This window comes from Chelon labrosus (genome assembly GCF_963514085.1).
Source record: "Chelon labrosus genome assembly, chromosome: 7".
Classification (NCBI taxonomy): domain Eukaryota; kingdom Metazoa; phylum Chordata; class Actinopteri; order Mugiliformes; family Mugilidae; genus Chelon; species Chelon labrosus.
The window spans coordinates 24,817,883-24,832,019 of record NC_140343.1 but is presented as its reverse complement, the minus strand read 5'-3'; the positions used below and the strand labels follow the sequence as shown (position 1 = coordinate 24,832,019).

Genomic DNA, 14,137 nt, shown 5'->3' with positions numbered 1-14,137 from the left:
CGGCTGTTGTCCAGTTATACACACACAAAATAATCTAGTATGAAATGCCTTTGGCTATGACTGGACAACAACTGAGACAGTGTTAGCAAGTACTTGTAATAGTGTATTTAATACTACAGTACTGGGGTGTTTCACCTTCTTATGCTTTCTTTTTCTCCTTGTATTTTGTATGAGCGTGTCTATTTTCTCCATGTCTTGGCTTGTCTCCTTGTGATATGTAAATCCCTGCTCCATATGTGTCTCCCTTCTGTTATGCACTCTAGATGTCTCGTTCTACATCTACGTTCAGTTTGAATGATTCCATCAAAACCAGTGCCATGGTGCAACGCTCTAACTCTCTGGACCTCCCTCCTGTCAGAGTGAGGGTCCCTGTCTGTGTGCGAACTCCCTGCACCCCAGCCCAAAACCCTGCTCATAGTCCCTCTCGGTCCAGCCAATGTGTCGATCTCAGCTATTGCTCTGGCACCCAAAAATCAAAACCCATCCCTCCTAGTTCATTATTAACCTCGGCAGCACAACTTCTGACCCAACAGTCAACATCTTTAACCCAACCAACATCCGCTTCCAAACCAGCTGTCCAGAGCACCACTCAGCTTAACTCTAAAAAATTGCAGCCAAAATCTAGCCTGCAGGTGTCCAGACCACTGCCCTCTTTGGGATCCCAGCCAAGGTCCCCAGCTCCTCAGCCTGTTAATGTCAAAGGCAGGACCTTTTCTGAGTCACACAGGGATCCCCAAGTTCCCCTGGATCCACGCAAGGCTGTCCTGACCAGTCCTCGCAGAGAGACTCTGCTGTAAACCATCGCTGAACTCAGTCCTGGAGTTTGATGTGAGCAAACATATTGTTGTTTAGTCTCAACTAGGGGTGCACCATTACCATCTGTTTTCAACATAATCCTTACTACCTGCTGTGCGCTCTGCACAACACTGGTGCATTTCTAGTTCCAAATCAACTCCTTAGAAGCTAAGACCCTGCAACAATGATAGATCAAAACATGGATTTGCTCGACAGACAAGTCTGATCTCCACTGGATATGAAAGGAATAGAAACTTTCAAGTGTGTAATGCTTGTGTAATGCTTTTCAGAGTGTAACGGTTTAAAGAGCATTTTAAGGGTTGATTTGGAATAGTTGTTCCTAAGAACTGCCTGGGTTACTAACTGGTGTAGGTGGCTGGGAATACTCACTTGGTGGCTGCTATTAACAGTTTGACTGTATGCAAATGTGTGTAATAGAGCTGAGACTTAAGTCTCCCTAGGTGAAAGCCTTAAAAGCGTAAGGCTTCTTTTAAAGGAATACCGTCACATATAGATTATTTTACATCTATTTCTGTGTTCTCCAAGAGCATTAAAAAAAAAAGGTTGATTTGATCATTGACAATTGAATTACAGCTACCAAGTTAGGGAAATTAGATTTTATAGAATGTTGCTTTGATCTAATCTCATTTGGAAACACAACTGCCTTGTGTCAAAAATAAAAAGATCAAGTCAAGGCGTGCCTTTAATTTTGGATGCGTTGGACTGTGTGTTTTGGCTTGTTTATTTCATGTATTCATGTGACAGATAACAAGCCTTTTAACCACTTCCTAGTTATTTCAGTATTATTTAAACAAAATTCACACAGGTTTTTACACAAGAGAAACGCAGTATAGTTTATTTTGTGTGAAGTTGAGGATATAACGTTACCATTACTCGAATTTCTGACACATTTTCAAATACAAAAAAGCGGTTCTCTGCATCTGTCTCATGAGAAATTTGTTTCCAGAGCTCAACACACAGATCTAATTCCTTTTACAACAAATGAGTTTTGAACACGGGCAAGACTGTATGAAGTGCCCTGTACACCCAGAAGAAAAGTAGCGGTAATGAAAAGTAATCGTACTTTGGGTACAATTCTGACTAATCTAGATGTGTCCTTAATTGCGACCTTCTAGGGTACAAAACTGCTGAGGATGCCCGTTCTACTTCTGTCTTGCCTGTCAATGTGATTCAGCTGTCGTGTGTGTTGGTATGCTTTATTGGTGTTTGATTGAGGTAAGAGGAAAACAGGCTGACAGAGAGGAGACTTCCCTCACGGCGTGATGTGTTTAAATTTACAAATACTGACTGAAATGTAAGCTGACTTCAACAGTGTTCCAACTTTTTTCATAACGTTTTGTTCTTGAGCAGCACATGTGAATGATTCAGGATTTGACAAATTGGTGTAGACATGCTCGTGATACGAACTAGCAGTGTTAATGATTAATTGTTGATTGACCAATTGCGATTGATAATAAATTTGATATAAAAATACTGTAACAAATCAGGCAGAAGACGAGGGACGTTCAGTTTAACTGTCAGAAGATGTTTGTAATACCAGGTTGTGCCACCAGGTGGCTCTTACTGTTGCATGAGACGACGTTACAGTTTTGTTTAACAATTGCAAGGACTTCATAAATTGTAAAACAAGCGCACCTTCCTGCATTCCCAGTGAGAAAAAAAAATTGCCTTCCTCTGCTATATGTGGCGTGACGTGTTGATGAACCTGGTTTAATTAATAATTTAACATCTGGGGTGGATGCTAATGTCAAACGTGGACACTGTAGGTACAGTTTAGTTTCGTAGCCTATATTGCGGCCGGACATGCACCTCCCGAGAATTGTAACTACACCTTATGGCAATGAAGTCTGCAACAACTGTGATTGGTCTAAAACGCCTTTCTTTGTTCATGGGTTTCAGTGGCTGGAGAAGCACAGAAAATTCTTTCTCCTTTTGCCTCCCACACACCACCTACTCAGATGTCTTCTCTATTTCCTGTGTTGCAGTGATTTCAGTAAAAGTAACAACCTAACAACCTATTATCGTCAGCTCCAACATGAGCTACTCAGTTCCAGTTTTCTGTTGTTTGTTGGAGACACTCAACACGCTAGACCACAAGTTGTGGTGAAATCACTGACCAATTCTGACACTGCAGCACACTAGTGCATTGAGAACACAACACGGATGACTAGCCACCGGCTAACGTATAGTAGGGTAAATGCAGAATGATGGCGACATACTAACACACAAGTATACATGCCTACACCTGTTTTGCCTGCTATTGCCTAGGCTCTGCGTGGATCTCATAGTTGAGTAGGCGGTCCGATACATGTGCTCTGAGAAAAGCCCAGACCACCTCCAAATGTGTAGCTAAGCTGGTCATCTGTGGTTGGTTTACCCCGAGGGGAACGTTAATACTGGATTTGGAAATGGCCAGTGAGAGAGAAAATCTCCTGCTGCCTTTCCATATTCTTCTTTCTCAGGAAAAAATCCTCGTAATTTCCATGACCCTCAAACTGTATTATGACTCATCATACACAGATACGTTAAGATAAGTCACCATGTTGCCAGATTGTTTGTGAAACACACAATCTACGTGCAGTTTCAACCAGTCTGTCACCGGAACCCGTTATCCCGCAACCCAGTTCAAGGCTTGTGCGCTTAGCTGCTCTCAGTTAAATGAATTGGCAAGCTAAGGCAAGGTGGCACGCTATCTGAACTACCCAAACTGATCTGCAATTTTGGAGAGCTAATTAGAACACCTTCCATAAATACAAACATATGTAGGAACCATGATTCTCTACACTGTTTCCCTTGTATAACTGTCATGCAACCTTCCCTCGTTTTTTCTGATATATGTGTGTGTCGCGGAGAGCATGGGGAAGAGGAGACACAGGTGACGACACCGCTACTTGATTTATGACGAAAACGTAACAGAAACTATCGCTGCACAGCAAGTGGGGATTATAAATGACTTTTCATGGGCTCCAACCACCCTCACGGATACCACCAGTGGTTGCTGCAGCACATAGGAACTTATTGCTGCTAGATTTAAAATACACATGAACTGAACTGACTGCCTGATTCTGGGCCTGAGTGACAGGTTTTCTCATACACTGTGGAAACTGGTGACAGTGTTCTGATCAGACTCTCTTAATTCATGCCAATAATAAAAAAAAAAAAAAGCACATCTGGGTAGACTTTCGTGTTTAGAGTGAAAATGTCTGCACGACACTGGCAGTATATCACTGAAAGCAGGCATAATCTGCTGGTGTGTGTTGACACAGAGGGCAGGAGAAAAACAGCGCCTCTGATGAAATGCTTGTAGAGAGCACTCGACGTGTGTGTATGTGAGTGAATAAAAGCCAGGTGGAAAGGTACTGAAGTGTGGCTGTGTTGGCAAAGGTTTCCCATCTCGATTAGTTCAGTGCCAGGTTTGCCTTGAAAGGCAGAGAGGCTTTAGTAACAGCGTTTGTCTTTGTGCTCTGGTAATTAAAACGAGGCTGGAGCACATAAATTGACTTTAAGTATTCCGGCCGATTTAGTCTTGAGCTGTGTGTTTGGACACTTTGCCGTAGATTTCATTACAAATGGAGAGAAAACGACAATTATTCATTTATTTTTAAGGTGTGTCCAAAGCTTGATTGCTATGCTGAATTTACTGGACATACAAGGTACACACCTATTGACTCAGGACAAATACCACTGGACAATGAAGTCCAGTGAACTCAATGTAGACCTCCAGATCAAAACTGAGACGAGGCAAAGATCAAAGAAAAGTAACAAAACCATTTAAGGATCTGGGCATTCCCAAGTGCACGGTGGTCTCAGAAATTGTGAAACACAATAAGTTTGGAACCAATACGATCTCCACAGAGTTGGCAGCCAAAGTGAAGGGGGCCTTAGTGAGGTAGGTGACCAAGAACACAATGGTTGCCGTAACAGTAAGAAGGTCTCAGCAAAGATGGAATAAATTGCTAGTTGGACGATCAGCTCCGCAAAATTACACCAATCAGGTCTTCAGAAAAAGCATATGTCCGATCACGAGAGTTATCTATGCCAAGCACACCATGCACTGCTGATCTCCTCTGGTTAGTACTCTAGATGTAGCATGGTACAAATGTATAATTTTATCCACTTAGTAATAATTTTACATCACAGGTAAGCAGGCACAAAGAGAAAGGGTCTCAATACTTTATGAATCAGTTAAGCAATTTGTTGCTTAAATTAAACATTAAAAGGGGTTCAGATGGTGGCAATGAACTGAATCAAATGGTTGCTAAAAGGCTGCAGCACGAAAAAAAAAATCAGTCAGTTAATCTATTAATTATTTTCAGAGTATAGTCGATTGATCCTTCGGTTAAATTGCCTCTAAATAATAATTAGATCTTCTACCACCAGATCTTCAGCCATTTTATGCAAACAAAGGTGAAGAAACCAGGATTTATGCGCTGCAGACCTAACAAGGAAGGCTATTGTATTCTGCTATAAATTACCATATATAGTGTTGAGTATAATTACATTTTTAGGCCATGTGCTGATTGTAATTAGAAAATCACATGTAAAATTTATCTGCACAAGGTTGATAACAGCCACTTATCAGGTGACATTAATGGAAAGCTACGTCTCGTAGTTATGTCTTCTGAAACAAGCCGTCGACAGCTTGCTAGTGCACTGGACAGCAGTGCTGCCATGCCAGTCATCAGCATCTGCTCCAGGGAGTCTTCACTGAGTTCTTTTTTTTGAACTGGCACCGACCTTAGCCGACGTTGTACCAAACTTTCTGTAATTTTCAAATACTCACACTGCTGTCTTGATTGGAGTTGGAAAAGCCCCTAGATGTTCTCTGATGTATTTCTTCATATTTACTAGGTGTTAAAAGTTGGCATAGTCCTATTTGTTCTCCAGCTGGGGTCAGCAAATGGGAGCTACCTAAAGCTACCCTCACTGGTGTTTTACTACTATGACAAGAATTACAGTCTGACCAACATCTTTACAATCACTGTACGTCACTTATTAATGCTAGTTTGTTGTAGCTTTCCTTTAACTCGGCTAATAACCTTATTAACACCATTATGGAGTATGACCACAAACATGAATCTTTAAATCATCCTTTAACAAAACTACTGGGGACTGACATTTGATTTATTTTCTTAGACTTTCTTCAAACACGTATCACTTTTTTTACTTCTCTGCCTTCCATTTACAGGCACACCATTCCCCCTCCATGGTCAATCTGCCTTCCATGTTTGAGAGGAAGTACCACACGTTCAGCCGCTCTTCCACCCACCTCTTCTGAGACGCCGCTGCGACGGGGGTCACCTCTTCTCTTTTCACCTCCTTTGCCTTGACTGCCACAGGCCGTCCAGATTTGACAGAAAAGCGTAAGCTACGTCTAAAGTATGATGAACTTGCATTTGTCCGTACTGGAGCTCTGCACAGACTTTCCTGTTCCAGAATGTATTGGCTGTATTTGGAAGAAAGCACTGAAGACAAGGACGTACCGATACGTGGCAGCGCTAGGGCCGTCTCCTTACTGCTAAGGGTGCTTCCTGTTTGAAACTCGGGTGAAAGCAATAAACCAACTGTTCGTCATCTTGATGTCCATCATGATGTATTCAGCTGAAAGCGGTCTGTGTTGCTGCAAACCTGTAAGTAAGTGTTGCTGCATCCTACAAGTTGGTTTAGTGCATCTTTAGAAGCATGCACAATACCTGAAAAATACTATCACTGAGGTCTAACTGGAGCGGTACTACACCATGTTTGGGGATATAGGTGTGTGTGAAGGCCTCTGGTTCTGACGAGGTTTGCCCAACTTTAAAAAAAAAAATGAAGGATCCTCTGTTTTTTGTTTGTATTTGTTAATGGTGTATGGTGTTGGCATAGCTCATACTTTGTTCCTGTACTTTTAACAGTTACATTTTTTGTTCACACTTTGTTGCTATTGTTGGCATTGTTCAGTGTTGACACTAACTACACACACCAAGTACTCTTTGTTTCAATGGACATTCAGACCTGTCCCTAAATGTCCCTGGATGCTTCTCTCATTTCACCGTGCTTGTCTTTTATGTACTCGTTAAAGGTACAGGCGTCTCTTGCCCTTCACTCTTAAGGCTATTTTAATTAACTTACCTTTGTGTTAACTGACATTTAAGATTTGTTTTATTGTAGTGGGGTAGACTTAATTTCACCTGATATAATTATATGACTTGTTGTGAATAACCCACCTTCTTAATGTAAACTTAAGATAGTCTCCAGCTTTTATAAAGCTTCTATTTTAACATTTAACAGATTGGTTGTGAAGAATAAAAGCTTGTGTGCTCCTCTTCCCTGTACGCCTCTCTGCAGTTTAACTACCTTTTATAGAGCGTCTATAGTGTCTGTGTATCTGTCTGTGTTTGAGAAGGGATGCAGTGAACATATTTATTCTCGATGAGTACATCAATGCTCGTTGTTTTTCCGTTGCTATTTATGTTTGTTCCACTTTTATATCTGCCATTTCTTTCATGCTCTTTCACCGAGCTTGTCTCTAGTTCTTTATCTCTATATTAAATGCACTTAAACATGTACAATATGTGTTAAGCTTTTTATTTTTTTACCCCACTCTATGTGCTTTTTACCACCAGAAATATTAAAACAGTATTTATTTCATTCATCTCTCACGTCCTCAAATAAGGATTAAACTGAATCTTTTTTTTAAAAAAATGATCATAATAAAGTCGCAGCATCCCTCATTTGTAACCTAAGATTCTAATAAATGATCAGCCACTTCTGCAGCTTTTTCAGTGAGCCTTGAAATGCTCAACTTTCAAAATATTTCTTGGAGTTTCCACCCGAGTCTGAAGGCCTGTTTGTGATTTGCATACCACTTTGAAGGGAGCTCATGACTGTTCTTCAGTTACCCGTCTGTACTTCTTACTCATTTGATGTAGCAGTTGGTTTAGAAGTTTCTGGATCCCCATAGACAAAGAGTGCACTTCCCCTGTTTCCACTGCCTTCATAAATCATATCTGCTGTTTTAAATTCACTTTTTTTGAACCAACAGAATCAGTTAGGTCTTTGAAGTAAGTAAATTCAGTCCAGAAATACTGACAAATGGTCGAAGCTGACAGGTATTTTTTTTTAAGGTAAGATTTTGACTGCAATAAAGTTTTAAAGAGCTTGTGTAATGTTGTAACAGTGAGGCCAAGGAGCTGTACAACGGTACCATGTAGCTTTAACATTGATCCTTTATTGATCATCTCTTGATGAAGTCAGAATAATTTACAAACCAGAGCAGTTCTCAAAACAGCTTTGCCTATCCTTTATAATATACAATTAACAATAGTATTAATTTGATAGGTAAATGCTGATCTGGTTGATATAAAGTGCACCTATAATAGACTTAGTGTAAGCGTCGTGGGTATAGCGTGTACTCTTTAGGAAAAACAGACACAGGAGCTCTTTCTCATAACTTTTTAGTGCCGACCGTTTTCATCCAAAAACCGAACAACCAAGCCAAAAAAACAAAAACCTCTTCTTCCGGTTTCCGCCCCCAAAACAAAAAAAACGGAAGTCGCTCTTCTTCTCTGAACTTTAGCCACATACGTGTACATAATGCATGAGCACTAAATAAAACAAAATATATTAACCAATTATCTGTAAATCACACAACTGAACTGTCATTAAATAATGTCTTACATTAGTAAAGAGGAAAAACTATTTTTACTTCTGAATTAATTTATAGTGTCGGTATCGGTTCCAATTGTTTGATGTCACGGGTGAGTTAGCTGTTACAGTGAATGAAAGAGGCATCATAAGCACGTTGGCTAATTATGCATTCACATAACTAAGCAATGAAACCTGGGCAAGTTGTTGAGTTCAGGACGACAGATTAGTTTTTTCCAGTAGTGTTCAGTTGTATCTATACATACACCGATCAGCCATAACATTAAAACCACTAACAGGAGAAGTACGTAACATTAACCATCTTGAGACAATTCAACGTTCTGCTGGGAAACTTTTGGACCTTGCATTCGTGTGGATGTTACTTAGACATGGAGCACCCACCTAGACCAGACCAGACACCCCCACCCCATAGCAATGACACTCCTTGATGGCAGCAGCCATCCCCAGCAGGATGCAGCCTGGTACTGATTTGCAAAGACCACAACTATTAGGCTACCATTAGCCTGGAAGCCAGACCACATTCTCCTCCAAGTCTTATGTTCCTGTAAAGATCTGCCAGGCCAATCAAAACATTTAGGCAGGCTTGATGTGGTGATGGACAGAAGAGTAACCGCAACATATTCATAAACGTCATCAGAGTTACAACTAAATGGCTCTGATTGGCTGCAGGACTATCCAGTTGTGTGCAGAGGTATTTCTTTCTCTATCGTCTGAAACACATCCTGTAACGAAATGCAAATTGTGTGTTACCAGGTTTGTTTTCTGATAAGAACTGAGTCTAGCTATGTCATCCTCGGCTGCCATATGAACTCTATTACCTATATGACTGAAAACATCAAAATATGATACTGTGTTCAACAAATCTGTATTTTCCCATTTGTGAGACACTGACCACATATTTTCTGCAATGACAAACAAGAATCTTTAACACATTTACTTTTTGGACTCATATTATGGATTGGATACTAATCTAATCTACTAATCTGAAAGTTGTATTAATTAAGAAAAGTGAGAGTGCCTCATAATGTCACATCCAGCTCCGTGGCACCTGCTCATGATTGTCTGTATCTCTGTGTTTTGGACATTTCCTGTTTTATTTTGTAAATTATCCGTCATTTCAGAAGTCTTCACTCCCCCTCCCCCCGTGTGGTTGCTGCCCCTGATTGTTAGCCCCGCCCTGATGTGTCTCACCTGTGCCTCATTGTTCCCCTTGTATTCAGTCTCTGTGTTCCCACTTTGCCAGTTCCTTTTTGTACTTCATGTCAGAAACGCTCTAGTTTTTTCCTAGTGTGCTTTGTGCTTTTTTTGGACTTTGTCTTTGCCTGCTTTTAAGCAAAGCCTTTCAATCCACCACCTGTGTCCTGAGTCGTGCGTTTGAGTCCTCCTCAACCAGTTCCTTGTTGCACATAATGGTACGGCACTTTTTGCTGCACAGCTAAAAATGTACAGAGTTATTTTCTCCCATTGGTCACATGGTTGTAAAGGCCAGACCCAGGAACAGTCCATAACTGAGTTGATGTCTTACTAAATATTTAGATTTTTAGACTGCAATGCAAGTGCGGTATTGATAGTGACACAACTAAAAATTGTAATAAAAAAGACATTCTATTTCTCTACGGCAAGCTCATATATCTTGTGCACGCCATGACCTCAGCTGCATTGTCCTGCTGCTCTTAGCTTAGCCATAATCACATTAGCTACCCCCGAGTCAAGGTGTGTTTTGAATGTTGAGCGTTTCATGTCATGTCAGTGAGCTGAGAAAGAAGAGAGGAGCTTTTTTTTTTTGTTGTTGTTCTCTTCGCATGCAACTTCTTCAAAGAATTGGAAGATAATCTGTCTCCTGGATGCGCGAGACGTGCCAAGCTGCCAGCAAGCGACTGGAGACAGAGTGCCATCCAGGCCCGAGGCGAGGCGAGGCTGTGGAAAAGCCACCACCGAAAGGCGCCTCTTCACGGAGGACGCTCACTCTTTTATATTTTCCTTTGCCTTCTCTTCAAAGTACGTCTGACTGGTTGTTTAAGGGGGGTAAAACAAAAAGGGAGACCGCAGGGAGGAAGTGGAGTCGGGGTGAGGGGCTGAAACTACAGTTGTAGGGATAAACAGTCTCCGTCATCAATCAAACAGCATTCGACCCTGGTACAGGTTTCTACTTCACAGCACAATCTAGCTAAATTCTATATTTGAGATGTGAGTCTTTATGCAGATATTCTGTACTGTACGTGCATGGATGTGACAAAAAAAAATGGATTACACAGAGGAGACACGACATGAAAAAGACAGAATTTGACATTGAAATCCCTCCATTGAAAGTGAAGGTGTGGAGACGGGACCCTCAAGGAGTTCTATACTATGAGAGTTTTCTTTTTCAGTGCAAGTTTCTTTTATGTAACCGTGACCCAAGACTTTGCCCCGAGAAAACCTGGACGTATTCCAGGCGGGAGGATTAAGAATTTGTCATGCCGTTTTCTCCCAGAGTCCAAAAGAAGCCACAACTTCATTAGTCATTAATTCCCGAGCTGTTATAATTTTTAAGGCCATTTTTGTTTAGCATATTTTTATCTGATATATTGCAATATTTTGAGTAACTCGCCCATGAATTTATTTGGGATTTTACAAGACTATGGACTAAGCCCTGTTGCGGGCATCGCTTCATTTTTTTTTTTTCTTGACTTTTGCTTTACTACACCTTCAAGTTTTGCATTATTGCAGACTCGTATAAACAGTAGGTACAAGTCCAGTTAGTGCAAGTCAAAGGAAGCGCTAAGGGAGGAGATGATGTGATGATTTACACGATGCATTTAGTGCTCATCACTAAAAGGCTGATCTCCAACAGAGTATAGCTGCTGGCTGAGCACAGCTGCAGCTGCTCTGCCAGGTGAACCAGCCCCTCTGGTGGCACATCCACACACTCGATTACCATAATACTGCTCAGCCACTCAGAGGAAATGCGGAAGATTTTGAGAGGAAATGCAAAAATATGGTGAAGGAAAAATCCCCCTATGACCTTTGAGGCTCCCCGTAGTGCCTGTGGTTATTTGTAAATTTGTACGGGCTACAAGAGATTTCCACTTTTCTAGCTGGTAATGACTGAGTTCACAGAAAATATCCAGAAGAACTTGGTTATGTTCATATACCACATAATAATGTTCAATTTTAGATCCTTCTGTCCTTCCATTGACCCCCGTCGCTGTTGCTGTTCTCCGCCGCGTTCGTTTTTACCGGGCCGAGGGGTGCTGACGCTGACTGATGACGACAGGTGATATGTGCAGATAAGTGAGATGTTATAAAAGCCCTGTGAATTCTCATCTGTTCTGACAGCAGGTTTCACAGCTAGCGACGGACTGTGAATCAGCTCCACGCCGCAAATGCAAGTGGCCCGGGTCTGATATGAAACAAGAACTTAATGAGGGCAGTAGTGTGCTTTTACTGATTAGCCTAATGATCAGGCTGCCTGCCAACCTCACGGTTTAGCTTATGTATTCAGACCTGGATCCAGACCTTGGCTGCTGGTTCTTCTACATGCCAATGCAAAAGCCGCGATCGGCTTAATTTATAGAGCTGTCCAGTTGTTTAGTTTAGCTCAGTGGTTGGCCTCATCTGGGGCTAGTTTGGTTCGTCAGTGCCTTGCAAACTGTCCCCCCCAATCACCTCCTGGCAACTCTCACCGCTGTTGTCTTCTCTTTGTACTGTGAATTTAAACATAGTTAAGGTAAACTAGGAGAGTTTCTTAATGAGTATGTGCTAATTAGTATGTTCTCTGCCGCATGTTTTAAGCCTGCTTCTGGAAAGCACACATAGCATCCATGAATGCCTGTAAAATAATTTAGTGAGTTTCTTTTTTTTTTTTTTTTTTCAAAACCCTTTGAAGCGTCAAGATGTCCGCCTGGACTTTTATTTATTTTTTTGTTTATTTTGACTATAAAAAAAAAAAAAAAAAGTTGTATATAGTATAATATCTGGAACTTTCAATATCTGGCAGTTATTTACAATATACTGTATATTATAAGAGTGTAATAACCTTCAGGGAGAGGTGCAAGTGAAACTACCGTAATGCCACCATCTCAGCTTTCAGAAACCGTTAGCGCAAACTGTGATATAGTTATGGTAATCTATAGTGCGCTTGAGCAAACCTGCCACCGCCAACTCATCTTTTAAGGATTGACTGCAATTTTTCAATCAAAGTAACTGCAATTCCTAATTTTTCCACTAGGATGCGTTGTTTTTGGAAGAGTTGCTGACATGACACAACAGTGACACAGAATTAAACAGCAGATAGCTGCAATCCACTGAAATTGCACTTTTTTTCTCTTAAAAATTTTCAGGTTGTTCATAAAATGTTTTGTAAAAGTTTGTTAAATCTAAACATTTTCATAATTTTCTTGTCCTTTGTTCTATCTGTGAGTTTCCAGGTATGGCAGATTTCCCTCTGGAGACTGATTGGTTGGGGGATTCCATGTAAAAGTTGTGCTGCCATCACTCTGAGACAACTGGAAGCTTTCCTATAGTTTGCCCAACACTGGTGTGCCCAACTCTGAATCTGTGTTTATTGTTCTTCTGAATTACTTCCAAAATACTTATCCAATCCAATCCAATCCACTTTATTTATATAGCACAATTTTAACAAACACAAGGTTTCCAAAGTGCTTTACAAGATAAAACACAATAAATAGATAACACAATAGAAATATAATAAGAGATGAAGTAGTAAAAAAATATGCATGTATACACATAAAATCAACATTCTACATGGTGTTAAAAGCCAAAGAAAAGAGGTGGGTTTTAAGAAGGGTTTTAAAATGAGACAGAGAGGAGGCTTGTCTAATGTGTAGCTGCAATTTGTTCCAAAGTTTTGGAGCTGCAACAGCAAATGCTCAATCCCCTCTGAGCTTAAGCCTAGTTTTAGGCACGGTCAGGAGCAGCTGGTCAGCTGACCTGAGAGATCGGCTAGGGGTGTAGGGGTGCAGCAGCTCAGAGAGGTAAGGAGGGGCAAGGCCATTCAAGGCTTTAAAAGCAAATAAAATAATTTTAAAACGGATCCTAAAATGCGACGGGCAACCAGTGGAGTGAAGCTAAAATTGGTGAAATGTGCTCATACTTGCTTGTGCCAGTTAAAAGACGTGCAGCAGCATTTTGTACCAGTTGAAGACGACTAATAGAGGACCCACTAACCCCCAAATAAAGTGCATTACTTAGTCTGTGAAAATCTTGTTAAGTACTTAGTTATGTTTGCCTAAGAGCTGGACTTTGCATTTATACATATTTTGGTTCACTCTGGCTAGTTAGACACATTTAGGTTTGGAGTGTTGTTTATTGGTGTATTTTGATTTCGGTTAAGGAGGTAGGTTTTTCTTTTGAGATTTAAATTTTTGAACAAGGATTTGGTCTATAGGTTTAGTTTCGTTTTGTTTTACTAATTTCTTTGAGTCCACATCAAATTGAGCTGTATGTGGCCCCTGAACTAAAATTATTTTTTCAGAGAGGGGCAAGTAAAATTATCGCAATGACATCATATTGTCTGCAACGTTTAAGTCTTTGTAGAACCCATTTATTTTTTTATTTTTTTGATAGTGTGCTTGCGCAATGGTTTTAAAGAGTTAAGCTACATTGCCCATTTGCTCACCTGGTTCTTCTTGCTATTGTAAAATCTCAATGTCCTCTCTCTCTTGCCATCCTC

General features: G+C 40.7%; 1 protein-coding gene across 3 annotated transcripts in view; it reads left to right on the top strand.

The window, feature by feature from the left end:
- Positions 1-7,364, top strand: part of ect2 (epithelial cell transforming 2) — a 33,813-nt gene extending 26,449 nt beyond the window's left edge. For 2 of the 3 annotated variants that reach the window (XM_084548197.1, XM_084548196.1), the window contains 2 exons: positions 264-828; positions 6,005-7,364. In XM_084548197.1, coding sequence (XP_084404323.1) covers positions 264-797 — 534 coding nt within the window. In that variant the 3' untranslated portion in view covers positions 798-828; positions 6,005-7,364. The remainder of the gene's footprint in view (positions 1-263; positions 829-6,004) is intronic. The other variant, XM_084548198.1, reaches the window with a different exon arrangement.
- The last annotated feature ends 6,773 nt before the right edge of the window (positions 7,365-14,137 follow it).